The sequence below is a fragment of the Vitis riparia genome, chromosome 13 (genome assembly GCF_004353265.1).
Source record: "Vitis riparia cultivar Riparia Gloire de Montpellier isolate 1030 chromosome 13, EGFV_Vit.rip_1.0, whole genome shotgun sequence".
NCBI classification, from domain to species: domain Eukaryota; kingdom Viridiplantae; phylum Streptophyta; class Magnoliopsida; order Vitales; family Vitaceae; genus Vitis; species Vitis riparia.
The window spans coordinates 28,377,169-28,394,393 of NC_048443.1; the positions used below are offsets into that span (position 1 = coordinate 28,377,169).

Consider the following 17,225-nt stretch of genomic DNA (forward strand, 5'->3'; position numbering starts at 1 on the left):
ATTGACTGGGTTATATTTGAGGTTTTTGGGTTTCATTGGATTTCAATATTCAAAATTCATTTATAGTAGTTATTAAAAAACTTTATATATATAAAATTTTGAATAATAAATAACACAAAATTTCAAGATAACAATAAAAAGGTAAAAATAAACTTATATATTTAAAGAAAAAAAGAAAAATTAAAATATAATTATAATTTGATATATTTTTTTAAAATCTTAAAATAAAATGAATATTATTATATAAGATAATAAACATTATAAATATTATAAAAAAAATATTAAATTAGTTCAAATTAAGATTTGATGATTCGAATTTCAGTCTGAGTCCAACCGAAATTGAGTTCAAGTTATAAAAGTTTAATCCCAACTCAATCTAAGTAATGAAAATATTAGTTTAAGCTGATCTATCATATCAAAATTTGAAAAGGCAAAAAACGTTCAAATATTTAAATTTTTTTTTTTTCTTGTTCAAATAAAGATTAGACAAATACATTAGAAGTGCCGGGTGATATTAAAAGATTATGCGTATGAATAAGGAAAAAAAACCTTTTTTGGGGAATAAATGAATCTGGACCAGAATGCAAGATATTTATTTCATTGAGAATCCCACAGGAGGACAAGAAGCATCGTCAGAACCAGATAGGCCACGAGGTAGGCACGCGCCCTCCCCTACCACTCAATCCTGTACGTCCAAGTGTCATGCGATCCATCCGTCCACCGAAACCCCTAGCCACCCAAATGGTCACTCTCCACATCTATATCTTCAACCCCTAGCCACTCGCTTCTGTGTCTGAATCTTCATTTTTCCTCCATTTTTCTCCACTTTTCCACTGTCTGTGTCTGTGTTTTCTTTCTCTCCAAACATGCTTCTCAAAGCTGCTTCAACTCTCTCTCTGCTTAACCTTCATGCTGCTTCCGATTCTTATCTTTCTTGGCCTTCGTCGTCTTTGAGCTCTGGCCTTTCGTCTTCTCCGATTCTTCCTGTTTCGCCGGCGATCGGCCGAAGTGGATTCGTGGTGTTAGCATCCAAGGGTGCGAATAACCGGCCGCTCACTGGCGTGGTGTTCGAGCCGTTCGAGGAAGTGAAGAAGGAACTGCTTCTTGTGCCGACTGTTCCTCAAGAATCTCTCAGTCGTCATAAGTACACTAACGACTGTGAATCTGCAATCAACGAGCAGATCAAGTGAGTTTTGGCTTCACTTGCTTTAAGTTTTTTAAATTATGGGGTTTTATTTATTTTTCTCGTTCGGAAAAAGTATGAAATTAAAAAAAAAAAAAAAAAAAGAACTGAAATCGGTGCAGTTATTTGGCTTATGGAGTTGTGTTTTTCAGTCTTACACATATATCATTTTTCCTGAATTTTCTTCTATTTTCCTCTGTTTTCGCAGCGACCAAATGGAGCTTTTTCTTTTGGGAAAAGTGTGTTTTCTCTTATACATACTTGGAAAAAATCACAAAACAAGAACATTTACTACATTTATGTAAAATAAATAGGATTTTGTTCTTTATTCACTTTTCCATCAAATGTAATACCATTCATCGCATAGATTATACCTTTTCACGAAGGAACCACCTTTGACCAATTGGATACTACTTTGATTGTAGAGCAGATGAAACTTGAATTATTTTTAATGGGTTCTCATTTTGTGAATTTTTTTTTTTCAAATGTAGCCATGGAAACACACTTTTCCCTTTCATTTTATGTTTATATATCTCTATATTGTTTGTTTATACTTCTTTCTAACGATGTATATCTTTTTCTTTTGTCTAACAGTGTGGAATATAATGTTTCCTATGCGTACCATGCTATGTATGCCTACTTCGATAGGGACAACGTTGCTCTCAAGGGTCTTGCCAAGTAATTTCGTGGAAAATACGCTATTATCTTTTGCTAATTAGCCTTTTCTGTTGTCATCTCTGTTGAAAATGATTAACTAATGGTGTTTGGAATATAGTTTTTTCAAGGAATCTAGTCTGGAAGAGAGAGAGCACGCCGAGAAACTGATGGAATACCAGGTGCTTGAGGATGGAATACTCGATTATTATTGCTGATTGTCAGTTTGTTATTGAATTACTAGTTTCTTTGTTTTTTATGCATTTGGGTTTCTAATGGTCTTCATTGAACAATCCTCAGAACAAGCGAGGTGGGAAAGTGAAGTTGCAATCTATTTTGATGCCCCATTCTGAGTTTGACCATCCGGAGAAGGGAGATGCCTTGCATGCAAGTGAGTTTTGCAAGCTCCTCTGTATTCATAGATAATGCAAAGCAAGTGTTTACAGATGAATTTTGATCTGCCGAGGTGTTTTTATATGCTTTATGTGTGTATGTCCAGTGGATTTAGACTTTTAACTCATATATATGTGTTTCTGTGAATATAGATTCAGTTGAATAAAGCTAATTGTTGAGTTGGTTTGTTTTTCAAAAATTGGTATGTGGAAGCATTCAGGATTTTGTATAAATTTTTCTTATGCCTTTAATTGTATGAATGCTCATTTCTTAAGAACACCATGTGTGGCATCTTAATGATCAATGCGGATATGCAACTTTTGTACAGTCATTTATGAATGGTTAGAAGTGTGATGTATGCTGGTTGTGATACAATTCTTGCAGGGCTGCATGGGCCTTTTGCCTTCAGTTCTTTTTCTTTTGTAGATTCCATTTCATAAATATCTGTTATTGATTGCCTGGATTTGTTTGTTGTTGTTTAAGTTCATGCTTCTTTGTAGTCCTTTGAAGCCGGTTTATGACTGTTATCTATTTGGTTAGGACTGATTCCTTTAATTGTTTAATTCAGCAATGGAGCTTGCATTGTCACTGGAGAAGCTAACAAATGAAAAACTACTGCACTTGCACAGCGTAAGACATCTCTATTGACTCATTTTCATATCATAGGGTTTTGTTTTGGTTCTGTTTATTATATTTTTTTTGGGTGGCGGGGTTTGTTCCTAGAAGCTGCCTGGAAGATCCTTAACTGTCTTTCAAGACAAAACAATTGGATTTTTCTGAGTTTATGCTCTAAATGCTGTGAACAGATTGCTGACCGAAGCAATGATCCTCAGCTGGCTGATTTCATAGAAAGCGAGTTCTTAATTGAGCAGGTGAAGACAATTTTTCCCTTTTTCCTCGAATTTAAATCTTTTATCATTTGGATGAGAAACACCGTCATTATTTAATTTGGTGTTTTTTTACTTATTTCATCTTCAGGTGGAAGCCATTAAAAAGATCTCTGAATATGTTGCTCAGCTGAGAAGGGTGGGCAAAGGACATGGAGTATGGACCTGAAAACCAACATTATTATTTTCGTTTCCACCTAGTCTCTTCTCCCACTTAATTGTTCGATGAAACTAGGAATTCAGTTTCTAGCACACACCTGTACCCATTTTTGGTGTTCCCCTGTTTTCCTGTTTCCATTTGTTTTACCAAACTGTTCACTAACTACATGGTTTTCATGGATTCTCAGGAGTCTGGCACTTCGACCAAATGCTTCTCAATGGAGCAGTTGTTGCTGCGTGATGATGCATTCGAATTCAGTCTTGTCTCCTTCTGGGACGCCTTTCAGAGGATGCAATTCCGTTGTCTTCCCTTTAGCTAGTCATTTTGAGGTTTTGGATGTGTGGGTTATTGCAGATTTTGTGTCTGATAGGTGAAATTTGCATATGCTATATCTGAGACTAGGTCTGTGGTCTTAATCTATAATAATAGTTATTTAATACTTTTCAGTATCAGTTGGTTATCAATCAACATGGGTTACTTGGTTATTCCAAGGAAGCCCCTATCCGAACGATTTGATCTCAAACCTCTCTCATAACACCAACGAGTCTGCTGGTCTCTTAAAATTATTTGTCGAGTGGTCGTAAGAAACGCAACCAATCGAAATCATGGAGGCGCCCAGCGGATCCATACGGGACAATGATGAAATGGTGTGACACCGTTCCAAGTATTTTGGATTCCTGTGTTTTCTATCTATCCTATGATATCAGGTATTTTGGCTTCCTCGAAGCTGGAGCCGCATATAACTATACCATTCTATTGGTTATAGTATAACAATGACTCTGCATAGAGACCCATCTATTCTGAAATGGTCAGTTCCAGTCTTCCAGAAAGGTTTTGGGTCCACAATGTGACGGGACAGGTAATTTGATTAGAACTACTAATATCAAATGGCATCTTTGGTCATGGAATATGCGATGTTGAGTTCAGACCATTACTCATACTGGCCTCTTACGTGTTTTCTGGTAAACATTAAATGCCGGGGCAATGTTACATCCACATTCTCGATCCCACAACCCGCATAAGGTTCACTATCAACGTCGCTTTTTCTATGACCAAATAGCAGCCCCCCTTAACTCTCTGAATGCGGAATCTATGGTGCAGGTCTGCAGAATGAGTGCCTTATGGTTCCGGGTTGTTCAAGTGTTCACATCAGTGAAAGTAGAGGCCAAAACATGCTTTTTGAATATGATCCGACACTACAGATCATACAAATGAAGAAAATTGTTGCAACAATACTTATTGTTTATGGATTTATTAAGCTAATTTTAAATTATTGATTTTAAACTTATAACTTTATTTTTATTTCAAGTATTAAATTATTTGATAAAGTTAATTTGAAATTTATTCTAAATTATTATATTAACATATTTACCCTTATTAAATTTAACTAACATTTATACCTTAACTCATCTTTGATGATAAATTTATAATAAAAATATTTATTGTAAAAGATGAATTGTGAATGTAATATTATAAATTATATTCTCACTAGTTATGGATAAATAAAATAAAAAATATATTTAAAATTAATAATAAATTAACCATTTTAATTTAATACTTAAAGCTACTTTTGACCCAAAAACAATGATATTAAGCTATTTTATTAAATATATTTAATTTATCTAATAACTAAAATTAATTTATTAAATCATATTAAGTTATTAAATTGATTTACCAAATACCCATGAATCATGGATGGATGCATAAAAGCAAACCGGCATATCCAGAATTTTGGAAACTGAGGCCCCTTTGATTCGCCCAGTGTAGCAAAACCGACACTGGGGAGGGTTGGTGGCTTGGTCGTGCTACTGACCTATGACATTGGCAGAGGAGTTATGCACTCTCTATTACTGCAGATGTAGAATGGACTCCTCCAAAGGCAACAACCAGAAATTTCAAAGACAAAGGAGAATTGAGAGAATTTAGCCAAGCAACAATGCACTTAAACATAACTATCAGTTCTGAGAAAGGGAAGAACCCAAAGCAAAATTTTTGGCATAATTCCAAAAGTGGATGGACCTCCAATACTATCATCTAGTCGAAGTCTTCAATACTATATATTGAATGATATTTTTGCCAGCATGGTTCAAGCGCTGGATGCTGCTTGGGCTGCAAGCCTCTTCTTGGCCTCTTCAATGATAGACAGCTTGATACCCTTACCCTTAGGAAGAGATACCCAAGGCTTTGTCCCCTTGCCAATGATGAACACATTGCCCAAACGAGTTGCAAATTCATGCCCAGTGGCATCCTGAATGTGGATGGTCTCAAAGGTTCCCTTGTGCTTCTCCCTGTTCTTGATGACTCCAACACGGCCCCTGTTCCTTCCACCAGTCACCATGACAACATTCCCAACATCAAATTTGATGAAGTCGGTGATCTTGTTGCTCTCTAGGTCAAGCTTGATAGTGTCATTGGCCTTGATCAATGGGTCTGGGTAGCGAATGGTCCGCCCATCATAGGTGTTTAAGTATGGGATGCCCTTCTGCCCAAACTGGACAGAACGGACCTTGCAGAGCTTAAACTGCAGAGAAAACACCCTTGACAAATCAGAACCACCTAAAGAGATCCATGATGTAAAGGGTTCTATATGGTTAATAGTTATTAGCCTATGGGATCCATGGGCGCTTTTTTTTGCCTTGAAAAAAAGAGGTCATTCATCCTAACAATCATTGGAAATAAGGAAAGGAAGTTGTCATAGAGACAGAGAGAGAGGTAATAAATAAGGAGATATTAAGTGAAGGAACAGATGGTGGTAAGGTTAAGAGGTTCTCTATGACTAAAATTCTGATTTGCAAATTTTGAAGTGCAGATGATGAAATAGTGGGTCTTTCATAACTGAAATATTCGGTGAAGTAAATGAGGTTATTTTTGAATGGGTCAGCTGGTCTGAAAATTTGGGAAAAAGAGGTTCTCTATGATGAAAATTCTGATCTGCAAATTTTGAAGTGCAGATGATGAAATAGTAGGTCTTTCATAACTGAAATATTAGGTGAAGTAAATGAGGTTATTTTTGAATGGTTCGTTCAGCTGGTCCGGAAATTGGGAAAAAGAGGTGGATGAGCTTGAAGACATGCAACATGGTTTCAAGATGAATTAATGGGGGCACTACAAACGGGGTATCACATTCCACAATAAATTTAGAATACCTATGAACTAGGTTAGTGGCACAAACACTAAAGTTCAAAAAAAAAAATCAATCCAAGCTGAAACCTTGTGAAGGGATCTATGATATAATGAAATTTATATGGTTATTAGGTTTATTACACAAACAATTCAATTAAAAAGAAATTCCATCTTCCAATATGCACACAAACTTTACATAGAAGACACATGAGACTAAATAGCTAACTTGATGAAGTAAGAGCACAGCTTCAATCAACATATGCAGAATAGGCCCCTAAATTTTGATATAATTTTCTTTGATAGATAAATAACGTGAGAATAATATATTAAAAGCTCCAAAAGAGTGCACCAAAGTACACAGGATATATATACATCAGTCACTAGAGTGTGACACAAAAAAGAGAGAACTACAAAAAACCCCTCCCCCAATGAGAACCCAACCAATCAACAAAATCATTAAAGACATTGGACCTCCCTAAATTTTGCTATCGCCCTAGATGGTAAAACTGGGATGATTGATAAAGTAGATTTGATAAATAAAGAACATGCGAAACAATGGATCATTAATGTTCATGTCTTGAAATCCCTCTTATAGGGTGTCATAATGAGTCACCCATAATCAGAAAGAATAGATTTCATTCAATGAAGTTACATTGTTCAATTGAAGCAAAAGGGATGATAATTTATTTGAGAGGATTTAATAAACTGACCTTTGCCTCTTCATCCCTAACTGAGTGGAGTCGGAACCGGCCCTTGGTGTCATAAAGAAGACGGAAGTTCTCATTTGTCTTTGGAATTGAGACAACATCTGGCAATAGAGGGTATAATGTAAGCATCTTCATGTGGGATTAATAATGAAGATACCTAGTCATGTGTTAGGATACATCACAAAAAGCAAACAAAATAAAGAAATAAATGAAAAAACAAAAGGCCAATAAACAAGACAGCATGTCATACCCATGAAACCAGAGGGATATGTTTTATCTGTCCTAACTTTTCCATCAACAAAAATATGTCGTTGCATCAAGATGGCAATGACCTCACGGTATGTGAGAGCATACTTCAATCTGTTCCGTAAAATGAGGATCAATGGCAGGCATTCCCTGGATTTGTGAGGTCCAGATGAAGGCTTTGGAGCCTATACAAATAGGATTATGGATGAGCCATCAATGATTTTGGATGTGAGATAAGGGTGTGAAATGAGTCAATAGAAAAATATGAATCAGGAACAGATATTTGACTTACAAATGCACCTCCAAGCTTGTCTAGCATCCAATGCTTCGGTGCATTGAGCCTCTTCAAATGCTTCTTCAACCCTCTAGCCTGTTATAGCCCACAACGACAATGCTCAACACAAGTATTCCAACTTGAACAGTTATTAGCCGAAGATAAAGATATGACAAATGTGTCATAGACAAAATGAAAAAGCTCTATAATCTATATAGTATCCTTAGTTGTCTTTTCAACTTAAGTCTTAACCTAATGAGTCTACAAGATTCAAGCATTCTCTAGAGCATGACAAGGACAGCTCAGTGCAAGATTACCACTTAAAATGTTCATTAAGCTGTCAAAACGGTTCCATTCCTTGCTTGCACTTTCTTCCAGGGTGCCAAGCCAACACAATTGTTAAGACTAGGGCAGGGTACATGATAGAAGAATAAATTCAATATGATATACAACGACCGAAAAGCTAGTTAACTTTAACCATTAAGTTAGACCTTCGGTACATTGCCTTGGCACTTCACTTCTGAGTACCTGTTTCAGGACAAAATGACCCAGGCATGAATACACCCTTGGTTATAGTGCTAGCATGCCTGCTGCTGCTGCATTCAGTGAAGGGTGGAGAAGTAGGAGGGGGAGGAAGAGAACATTAAGAAGGGGAGGGGAGGAGAAAAAAGGAAAACTAAGAAATACATAACTTTTTACATTTTTTTAAGTCAGTGTTGGGTGGTGGCAAGTGCTGATAGGGTTCCATAAGGTAACTCAAAAGAAGAGTTCTTGATCAAGACCCCTATAATTTTAAATAACAAATAACTTTACTTTATTCTCTAGAAACCCCATCATCAGCACTACTTCGAATTAAATCTACATGATATAGCTTTTCTCAAATCAGTCCAGTTAGTCCTGTACTTGAAAATACCTTTTCAAATAAGTAGCTGAAACTAATTCTTGGACATGTCTTAATATCCTTCAACTAGTTGGTCCAATAAATTGGACACTTAGATAGGTACCAAAACCAAATACTGATATGCAAGTCCATGTAAAATAAGGATGATGAATTTGAATAAATTTGTATGATTTGACACAATTTATTTAATACAAGACTATGTCAACTCTGCAGAGATCTCATAGTTCTTCCACTTCTCCCTCCATCATTCATTACATTACCCTACCTTTAACAGATACATATTCTATGGTAGTATCAACATGACAGCATAAGTTGGTATAAACTGACATAACGCTCCAAAGAAACCCTCCACAAAGCAGAAACATTGGTTGAAGTGTTGAGAATAAACACCCATATCAGCATTAAATTCTTAGTTAAATAATCAGAAAGGCTTTCTTTGTTAAAGGTCAGAAAAACAATGTTATTCCTGCCTAACTACTATCCAGAATTACATCCTCAAATTATAATTCAGTTAATTAATAAGAAAAATATATTCAGCGACCAAAGTTTTCTAGATTTGATGCAGACAACCCAAACAAGTATCAATTCTGCCCCTCTTTTTAAAGTTCAATCAGACACATGACTGACATTCATTGGAAAAGGTAAAAATGACATACATTATAGAAAACAAATGAGAAAACAAGCTTGGGCTATATCAGGAGGTTAATTAGTTGGATTAAAAACTAACCCAAAACAATGGTGGTCAAGGGGCTTTTCCAAATATGATCAAACTATTTTTACATGGAATTATTAAACAAGGTTCAAATGACTGTCCAACCAAAATGATAAGACAAAAGACTCCATAAAAAGGTTTGAGCAATAACTTAGTATAGGTATTAGAAAAAAATGTTTTCATCCCACTGGCAGTTTGGTTAGTTGAGATAGAATGAGAAACTGAGTCTTAACCCGATAGAAGCTATAACAAAAATTAGACCCTCCTAGTAAAATCAAACATTCCTCATTACCAACTTTTTGTGTTCATTCTCACAAACATTAAAATAGATCTTAAATATGAATTCAAAGTATCCATAATTGAGTTAGGAACAGTAGGCTTTTCACAGAATATATTCAATTATCTCCATCTACATATATAAATTTCGATAACAACAATGCTGCGACTCGAAAACCATATTTCAAGTAAATTTAAGCTGCATATAATCATAATAGGTCCATTCTTTAGCATTTTCGTTTTCGTTTTCCTTTCCCTTTCCCCGAGAACCAAACAGCACCTAGTATTCCAGAGATACACATAATCGCATCTATAGAACCCTAAAGGATAAGAACTGAAAGGAAACAAAAAAATCTAAAACCTAAACGGAAGAAAAGCAAGAGGCAAATGAAATGTACAAAAATGAAGAAACCCGATAAAGAAAAATACAAAGTAAAAAGCACGAACCATTTTCTAGGGTTTGGTTACTCTGGAGGAAGATCTCTGCACTGCTCTCCTCTGCTCTCTGCCTCTTGAGATGGCTCCCAGAATTCTCAATAACCCCCACCAAAACCCTAGCAGCAATTGGGCCGGACCAGGAGCAGGACCAAGACCAAGCCCATTTTTGGCCCATTTCAGTCCAAAACAAAATAGCCTAAAATGCCACGTGTCATTGTCCAATTGTTAATGGCGCGGCTCACCCAAAATCGCAGCTGCAGAGCTTCCCACCATCTTCTACCGCTCATCATTGCACGCATTTCGATGACAATCGTGGACGGTGCTAAATAACGCGATGCAGTCTAATTCAGTACTCCGCGAAGTAGCATCCTAAGGCGCCAGTTTTCAGAAGGAACGTATTGCGTGTATGCTTTTCTTCTTCGAAGAAAAAGACAGAGAGCGAGATGCCTATGGCGATCGTTACTTTTCTGGTACTGTTGCTGTCTGTCTTTGAGCATTCGGCCTTTGGCGAACCGTTCGACGTCCGGCAACATCTATCGACTGCTTCAAGGTCACTATCTCGATCTTGTTGATTCATTGATTCGTTGTTACGTCGAATATAAGCAAAATCGAACGTGAATTGGTGTTCGTGTTTTAGGTTTTGGTTGTCGAAATGTTTTTCTAGGATTTGTGATTCGATGAGTGAAGTGCAAAAGAAGCATGAATTTTTGAAAATATTTTGGTTTATTTTGGTGTTATGCGAGCCAGGTGGAGAGTTTGACTGTAATTTGATTAATTGTGGAAACGAGGAGGAAAATAGGAAGAAAAATGGAGTAGTGTACTGCCCAAGCCGGTTTTTCTGCTTCCACGGCTTTCCATTGGCGATTTTCCAGTGAGATGCTTGGGCTTGCCATGGATATTTTCCAATTAAAAGGCCTCTTTGTGTTTTTATGTTATTCACACTTCCCATTTCTAAGAAAATGAAACATTCACCTCTGCAAATATTTGAAGAAAAATGCCATTTAGAGGCACAAGTAACTATTGCCGTTGATTTTTCATACACCACCGCCACAGTAGAGCGGATCGATTTATTGATTGATGTGTGAAATTAATCATTTTCCGTAGTTGAATTATTCTGGGTTCCTGAATGGCATCTAGATTTATGTTTTTTTGTATGCGTAGATATGATGCAGTGAAAGATATTGCTGGCCATGCCTTTCTGCCTTCCAATGTTCCAGATGGGTGTAGTCCCATCCACTTAAATCTTGTGGTAATCCTCCTTATGAACTTTGATTGCTACTGGAAATATACTTATTTGTTCATTTATTTTGACTCTCCCGTGGTCTAAGACAGACCAACATTCCTGTCACAAATAATGTAACATCAACTTTTGAGAAGCAAAATAGTTTTGATTTCAAAAACCGTCTTTACATAATTACCAGTGGTTAATGCTTGCATTAGACCTGTAAATGTCTCCTCCCAAGTCCGGGTGGTGACATAGAAGCAAACTGTAGTGCAGGTTTGATGCTTTGAGAATGTTGGACAAATTGTAGATAGACAACTGAAAATTGAAGATATAAATTTTGGTAAAAATTAAATTGAGTGAATGATTTAGAAGATTTTTCCATAAAATAATTTAGTAATATTGTATTAGTTTCACTCAGTGTATGGGATCTCCTCTGTCTTCTAATCACCCTCTAATTCTTTATGGCCTGAAATATATGGCATTCAAGTTCACATTCCCACCTCTAAGGGTATGTCTTTTGGAACTTGTGATATCTATTCTAGAAATGGAAATTACCTCAGGTTTATGGTGTTTCTGTTGTGTTCTGCTTAAGTAGTATTTTGTGTGCTGTTTATGGTAACCATTCATGTGCTAGAATATTTTCTAGGGAGTTACCATGGCAAATCCTTTTATATGCAATTCTACATTTCTTTGTTATTTATGTTAAGATGATCAAGTGATCCTATATTATGAAATTATTTCTTTGTTTTCATCATAAGTGAAAAAAATTCTAATCCTATTTTGAATTCACAGGCAAGGCATGGGACTCGTTCTCCTACTAAGAAGCGGATGAGAGAGCTAGACAATTTGGCCACACATTTAGAATCACTTCTAAAAGATGTAAAAGAGCAGAATTTGTCTTTGAAGAATGTTCCTTCCTGGTTATGGGGATGGACATCTCCTTGGAAGGGAAAGCTAAAGGGTGGGGAACTTACTGATGCTGGAGAAGATGAACTGTATCATCTAGGAATCAGAATTCGAGAAAGATTTCCAGATTTGTTTAGTGAGGAATACCACCCAGATGTATTTACGATAAAAGCAACCCAGGTTAGTCATATTTTAGTTTTCCTTTTCTTTTAATCATAAAGAGGGATTGAAATGCTTCTACATGTTGAAACCTATATCAGAAGTGGTGGCAAATTAGTCTATTTGTCATTTTACTGTCATTTTGGGGACTTCCATAGTGAATGTTTTGGCAACTAATTGAAGCTTGTTAAAATAAGTACCTAGATTCTTCCTTTTATGTTGAGGCTTCCTCAAGCCAATCAAGGCTGCTTGGGTCACAATAGCTGCAACGTGACTTGTTTGTTGCCCTGTTTTTGTTAGAATTGTGACATGGTTCTTTCCATTTATATGAGATAGGTCCCTCGGGCATCAGCTAGTGCTGTGGCATTTGGAATGGGACTGTTCAGTGGGAGAGGAAGTCTTGGACCGGGGCATCAGCGAGCTTTTGCTGTTATTAGTGAGAGCCGGGCAAGTGATATATTGCTCAGGTTTTTTGATTGTTGTAAAAACTACAAGGTAAATGTGTCATGTTTTCCTTCTTGACAGCCTATATGGTAGTGATGTTTGCCTTTCGAGACTGTCAATCATTGCCTATATATAGAGCTGACAAGTTTTTCAAAGTGGTCTAAAGCATGCAGTTGAGGATTCATTTGTTAAAGCTTGCTCTTAATCAGGGTTTAGCTGCACTATTGTTGGTTTGGTTTTAATTGTGTAGGTTTATGGATGCAGGAGTTTAGGAAAAGTCAGGAGCCTGCTGTTGATAAGCTTAAAGAGCCTATCATTGATGAGATTAATGCTGCATTAAAGAAGCGTTACAAGCTGAATTTTACCAGACAGGATACTTCTTCTCTGTGGTTTTTATGCAAACAGGTGATTACTATCCATGCTTGTACTTTTTATTTTGTGACAGAAGAATTATTTCCTCCCATGAATCTGTTAATTACTCTCTCTCTCTCTCTCTCTCCTGATATGGACCTTTTCTATTTTTCCACTGTGCAATAAATTTTTTACAATATGACAGGAAGCATCCCTACTGGACATAACTGATCAAGCTTGTGGTCTTTTCAGCCCTTCAGAGGTATTTTATTCTGTCTGTTGGTGTGGAAAGACTAGTGTTATCTAAGTGATACAAGTCTAAGAATCCTTGTTTTTTCCATGCTATACCACTACTAACTTAAGAACCAAATCAACATGGTTAGGTTGCTTTGTTGGAGTGGACAGATGATTTAGAGCTATTTATATTGAAGGGTTATGGTAAATCTCTAAACTACAAAATGGGAGTGCCATTGCTTAAAGATGTTTTTGATTCCATGGAGCAAGCTATTGAAGCTAAGGAAGGTAATATAAATCATCTGATCTTTTCCCTTACCCCTTTGGTTTATTACACTCTTAGATGTTGTATCCTTCAATCAAATAGCTCCCTTTTGAATGGAGATTTTAAATTTAGCATCGGTTATGATGGAAAGGAGCAACTTGATTGGTAGTCAATTGAGCTGCTATTTTCTCCATTGTCTTTGGTGGCACAAGATTTGGCGGCTAGGCATAGGCTCTAATCTGACGCTATCACGCTAAGCCTAACATGGATCCCAATAAGATGTGGCAACCAATAACTTCCATATTTGATGCCTAGATCGCAGTTGCCTATTAATTATTAACATAATTGCCAAATTAGTAAGCTGTTTTTATTGTTTTAGTGCCCCCTCCAAATATTCACAGAATATTATCTCCTCCCCAAGTTGTCCACTCTTGCTTCCAGCATTCAACCTATTTAGAATTATTTCTGGCTTTCAGCAGCTGTGTCATTCTTTGCTAAATGAATCATCACTTTACAGTAATATATTTTTATATTAAAGGCATGGTACTTGTTCCTGGATTATAATATATTTGCCTTCTATCCTTGCAGGAAACTATGCTCCCGGCAGTTACGAAAAGGCAAGACTTCGGTTTGCCCATGCAGAGACTGTAGTTCCATTCTCATGCCTGCTTGGGCTCTTTCTGGAACAGTCTGGTGAGTGCTTTTGTTAGTAAACTGTGAATAATCATACATAATAAGTATGCAAACACCAGCTTTCTACTTCTATTCTCTGTATACTTTGCTGTATGTTGTCTTCTTATTAACTGCTGAATATTTCAGAATTTAAACAAATGCAAAGAGAAAAACCGTTGGAATACCCTCCTAAGTCCCCCCAGAAAAGAAATTTCAGGGGCAGCATGGTGGCACCTTTTGCAGGGAATAACATGTTGGTTCTATACAGTTGTCCTGCCAACTCTTCAAGCAAATATTTTGTGCAAGTACTGCACAACGAACACCCCATTCCAATGCCGGTAAGCTTTATTCAACAACAAGCTTCAAGATGTCATGATATCTTTCCTCCGGTCTTCATCTTTCACTATTTAGTTTATCATTTTTGTGTGACATTAGTATTGAAATTTTTTGAACTTCAACATCACCATTTTTCTTTTAATAGAATGAATTCATCAATGAATTTAAATAGAAGATGGACTTGCAATTCCACCTTTTTTATAAACACATCTAATTGTCATTTGTCAATGAGTAACAATTTTACTCGGACCTTTTGTCTAATCCATGATTACTTGGTTACAATTGTTCTGCTAGAAATTTTATTCCTGAAAACAATTGAAGCTGTTTTTCAATAACGGTTTTCTAAAACGTTGCCAAATAAGCTTATACTCTTTTTGCATGTACTTGAGCAACCATTTCTCATTTGTCTTTATGGCATCGATGTTTTCTGTTGCTTTCAATAGGGTTGTGACAACTCTGATCTGTGTCCGTTCGAAGTTTTCAAGGTACTCCCTTTCATTCATCTCCAAACCCCTCTTAATTTTTAAAATTGCAAGTGCCGGTCTCTTCCTCATTGAGAACTTCCATATCATTCTTCAGGAAAGAATAGTCACTCCTCACATGAACCCCGAGTACGAAGCCCTCTGCAATGTAAAGTCAGAAAAAGTGGAGCGGAAGCCAGCACCAAGTAAGTTATCACAACTTTTCCATTGGCTCTTCCCACAGGGGAATGAAGATGATGCCCAGTCTCTCAAATGTGACTTATAATTTGATTTTCAAACAAAAGAAGGAACGATTCTTACACTCTTGTTTTTTCTCCTTGTACGCAATGCATCCCTCCCCCTTCATTCTCCTCCACAGCCAGCCCTTCCTTTCAGCCAAGTTCCATATTGAACTGATCTCCATCCCTCATGGTGACAATTTTTTTCTCCACAACATGGATTCTGATGATGTAGAAGCTTAGAAGGATATCATATGGGGCATCCATTTTAATATGTTTTTACATCCTCTATATTCAGTATTCACAACCTTTCCTCATAAACAAATGATGGAATGCATTAGTGCTTCGAGACCTTTTTTTTTTTTAAGTTCAATAAGAGTTTTTATTTTTGTTTGACTAATTTTATTCAAATAGCTTATTATGGAAAGGAAGAAAATATTTTGGCAGTGTTTTTAAAATAAAGAACAAAAAAAGTTTTTTAATCTTTTTTAAAAACTAGAATGTTTGGCAAGATGTTTTAAAAAGTAGTTTTTTAAAACAAAAAACAAAAAACTTATTTGAATGAAAGAATTTTTATTGTTTTTAAAGACAATGTATTACTTTTATTTTATAAAATTAATTTATAATTACATATGAGTTAAAAGATAAATAATTTTTTTAATTATGAAACAATTTTTCTATTATAGGGAAACAAAAATTTCTATTAAGATAAAAATAATTTTAATATTCATTTTTAATACAAGTTAAATAAGTAATTTAATTATCACTATTATTATTATTTTTGTTTGATCATGATTTCTCACGCTTTTTTTTATAAGCTTTTTTTTTTTAAGTTAAAAGATAAAAAAAGTTTTTTAATGTTTTATAAAATTAAGGATATTTGATAAGTTATTTTGATAAAGGGATTTTTTTTTTTAAATTGTTTTGGTTTTGTAAAAGCATTTTAAATTCAATTTATATAATATTAATTATTTAAATTTAATTGAAATCTTATTGAAAATGAAAATAATTTTGTAATTACAAATAAATTTAAAAATATATAATTTTTAGTAAAACATAAGTAGTAATTTTATGATAAAACCATAAATTATATTTTTAGTAGAAAATATACAATTTTATTATACGTTAGAAAAATGATATTTTATTATATTCATAAATTTTTTTATTAATGAGTTTATTATTTAAGTTTTTAATTATTTTTAAAATTAATAGACTTGTTAACAAATTTAATGTATTAAATCTCGTTTAATTTGATTTCAATTTGCCTAGCAAAAAAAAAAAAAAATTGAAAAATAATAATTTTATGTGAAAGATAAATAATAAAGTATATGTGTCTTTCTATTATTTTTAAAAACTGGTAAAAACAACTTCTACTTGTTCTCTAAAGTGTGTTCTTTATTTCACTTTGTTTTTAAAAACTGAAAACAAAAAATAATAATCGAATAGTGTTATGAATTTTAAAAAACTGTTTTATGTTTTTAAAAATTGAAAATTATTTTTAAAAACTCCAACAAACATACTCTTATTTATTTTATAAACTTTATTTTAATTTATATTAAAAGTTTTATCATATTTGATAAAAATTCTTATAATAATAGTATTGCTCTTTGAAGAATTGTGACTTAAGTTTAAATATTTTTCAGGATGAAAATATTTTATACATAAACAAAAAGAATATAAAGAGTTCCAAATAAAAGCATTGAGATTGTAAATAAAATGATATAAATTTGATATAATATTAATTAAATCATTTTGAGGTGTAATAATTATAAAATTAATGTATTAATGAATGTATGCTACATTTAAACCTGGTTAAAGTGCCGGTGAATTTAAAAATCTTAAAATCGAAGTAAGGTTTTGTTGGACTAAGTCAAATTTGACCCAAAGATTTATGAACTTCTTCTGAAATCAGCCCACCTACACAGCCCAATACATCGAAAATTGGGCCGGGCGGGATAAGCCCAATATCGCCACACGGA

At 34.8% G+C, this 17,225-nt stretch overlaps 3 protein-coding genes across 5 annotated transcripts; 2 read left to right on the forward strand and 1 right to left on the reverse strand.

Annotated features, from left to right (window-relative positions):
* Window positions 1–789: 789 nt before the first annotated feature.
* On the forward strand, window positions 790–3,782 carry LOC117927712 (ferritin-3, chloroplastic-like). Its single transcript, XM_034847368.1, has 8 exons — window positions 790–1,186; window positions 1,778–1,861; window positions 1,959–2,019; window positions 2,138–2,228; window positions 2,802–2,860; window positions 3,037–3,102; window positions 3,209–3,272; window positions 3,465–3,782. Exons 1-8 carry the CDS (start codon window positions 867–869, stop codon window positions 3,515–3,517), a joined length of 798 nt encoding a protein of 265 aa, XP_034703259.1. The 5' UTR covers window positions 790–866; the 3' UTR covers window positions 3,518–3,782.
* A 1,362-nt stretch (window positions 3,783–5,144) lies between these two features.
* Window positions 5,145–10,065, reverse strand: LOC117927434 (40S ribosomal protein S4-1). Its single transcript, XM_034846913.1, has 5 exons — window positions 9,964–10,065; window positions 7,646–7,723; window positions 7,358–7,538; window positions 7,111–7,208; window positions 5,145–5,798 (listed from the first exon to the last, which is right to left on the reverse strand). Exons 1-5 carry the CDS (start codon window positions 9,964–9,966, stop codon window positions 5,364–5,366), a joined length of 795 nt encoding a protein of 264 aa, XP_034702804.1. The 5' UTR covers window positions 9,967–10,065; the 3' UTR covers window positions 5,145–5,363.
* A 171-nt stretch (window positions 10,066–10,236) lies between these two features.
* On the forward strand, window positions 10,237–17,220 carry LOC117928150 (multiple inositol polyphosphate phosphatase 1-like). Of its 3 annotated transcripts, none has more exons than XM_034848033.1 (12): window positions 10,237–10,504; window positions 11,116–11,203; window positions 11,972–12,265; window positions 12,581–12,739; window positions 12,953–13,093; window positions 13,245–13,301; window positions 13,423–13,561; window positions 14,127–14,231; window positions 14,358–14,548; window positions 14,990–15,031; window positions 15,126–15,213; window positions 17,159–17,220. In XM_034848033.1, the coding sequence occupies exons 1-12, from the start codon at window positions 10,398–10,400 to the stop codon at window positions 17,203–17,205; spliced, it is 1,458 nt and encodes a 485-aa protein (XP_034703924.1). In that variant the 5' UTR covers window positions 10,237–10,397; the 3' UTR covers window positions 17,206–17,220. The 3 variants fall into 3 exon arrangements, with proteins under 3 accessions (XP_034703924.1, XP_034703925.1, XP_034703923.1); XM_034848034.1 differs by lacking the exon at window positions 17,159–17,220 and adding an exon at window positions 15,387–15,606 and having other exon boundaries at window positions 10,238–10,504; XM_034848032.1 differs by lacking the exon at window positions 17,159–17,220 and having other exon boundaries at window positions 10,238–10,504; window positions 15,126–15,606.
* Window positions 17,221–17,225: the final 5 nt, after the last annotated feature.

Coding starts and splice junctions, on each gene's coding strand:
- LOC117928150 (XM_034848032.1), top strand. CDS start 10,398: ATGCCTATGGCGATCGTTACTTTTCTGGTACTGTTGCTGTCTGTCTTT. Junction 11,204..11,971: donor CCATCCACTTAAATCTTGTG/GTAATCCTCCTT, acceptor TTGAATTCACAG/GCAAGGCATGGGACTCGTTC. Junction 12,740..12,952: donor ATTGTTGTAAAAACTACAAG/GTAAATGTGTCA, acceptor TTATGGATGCAG/GAGTTTAGGAAAAGTCAGGA.
- LOC117927712 (XM_034847368.1), top strand. CDS start 867: ATGCTTCTCAAAGCTGCTTCAACTCTCTCTCTGCTTAACCTTCATGCT. Junction 3,103..3,208: donor GCGAGTTCTTAATTGAGCAG/GTGAAGACAATT, acceptor TTTCATCTTCAG/GTGGAAGCCATTAAAAAGAT. Junction 3,273..3,464: donor AAGGGTGGGCAAAGGACATG/GAGTATGGACCT, acceptor ATGGATTCTCAG/GAGTCTGGCACTTCGACCAA.
- LOC117927434 (XM_034846913.1), bottom strand. Junction 7,539..7,645: donor ACAAGCTTGGAGGTGCATTT/GTAAGTCAAATA, acceptor CTATTTGTATAG/GCTCCAAAGCCTTCATCTGG. Junction 7,209..7,357: donor ATATCCCTCTGGTTTCATGG/GTATGACATGCT, acceptor CTCTATTGCCAG/ATGTTGTCTCAATTCCAAAG.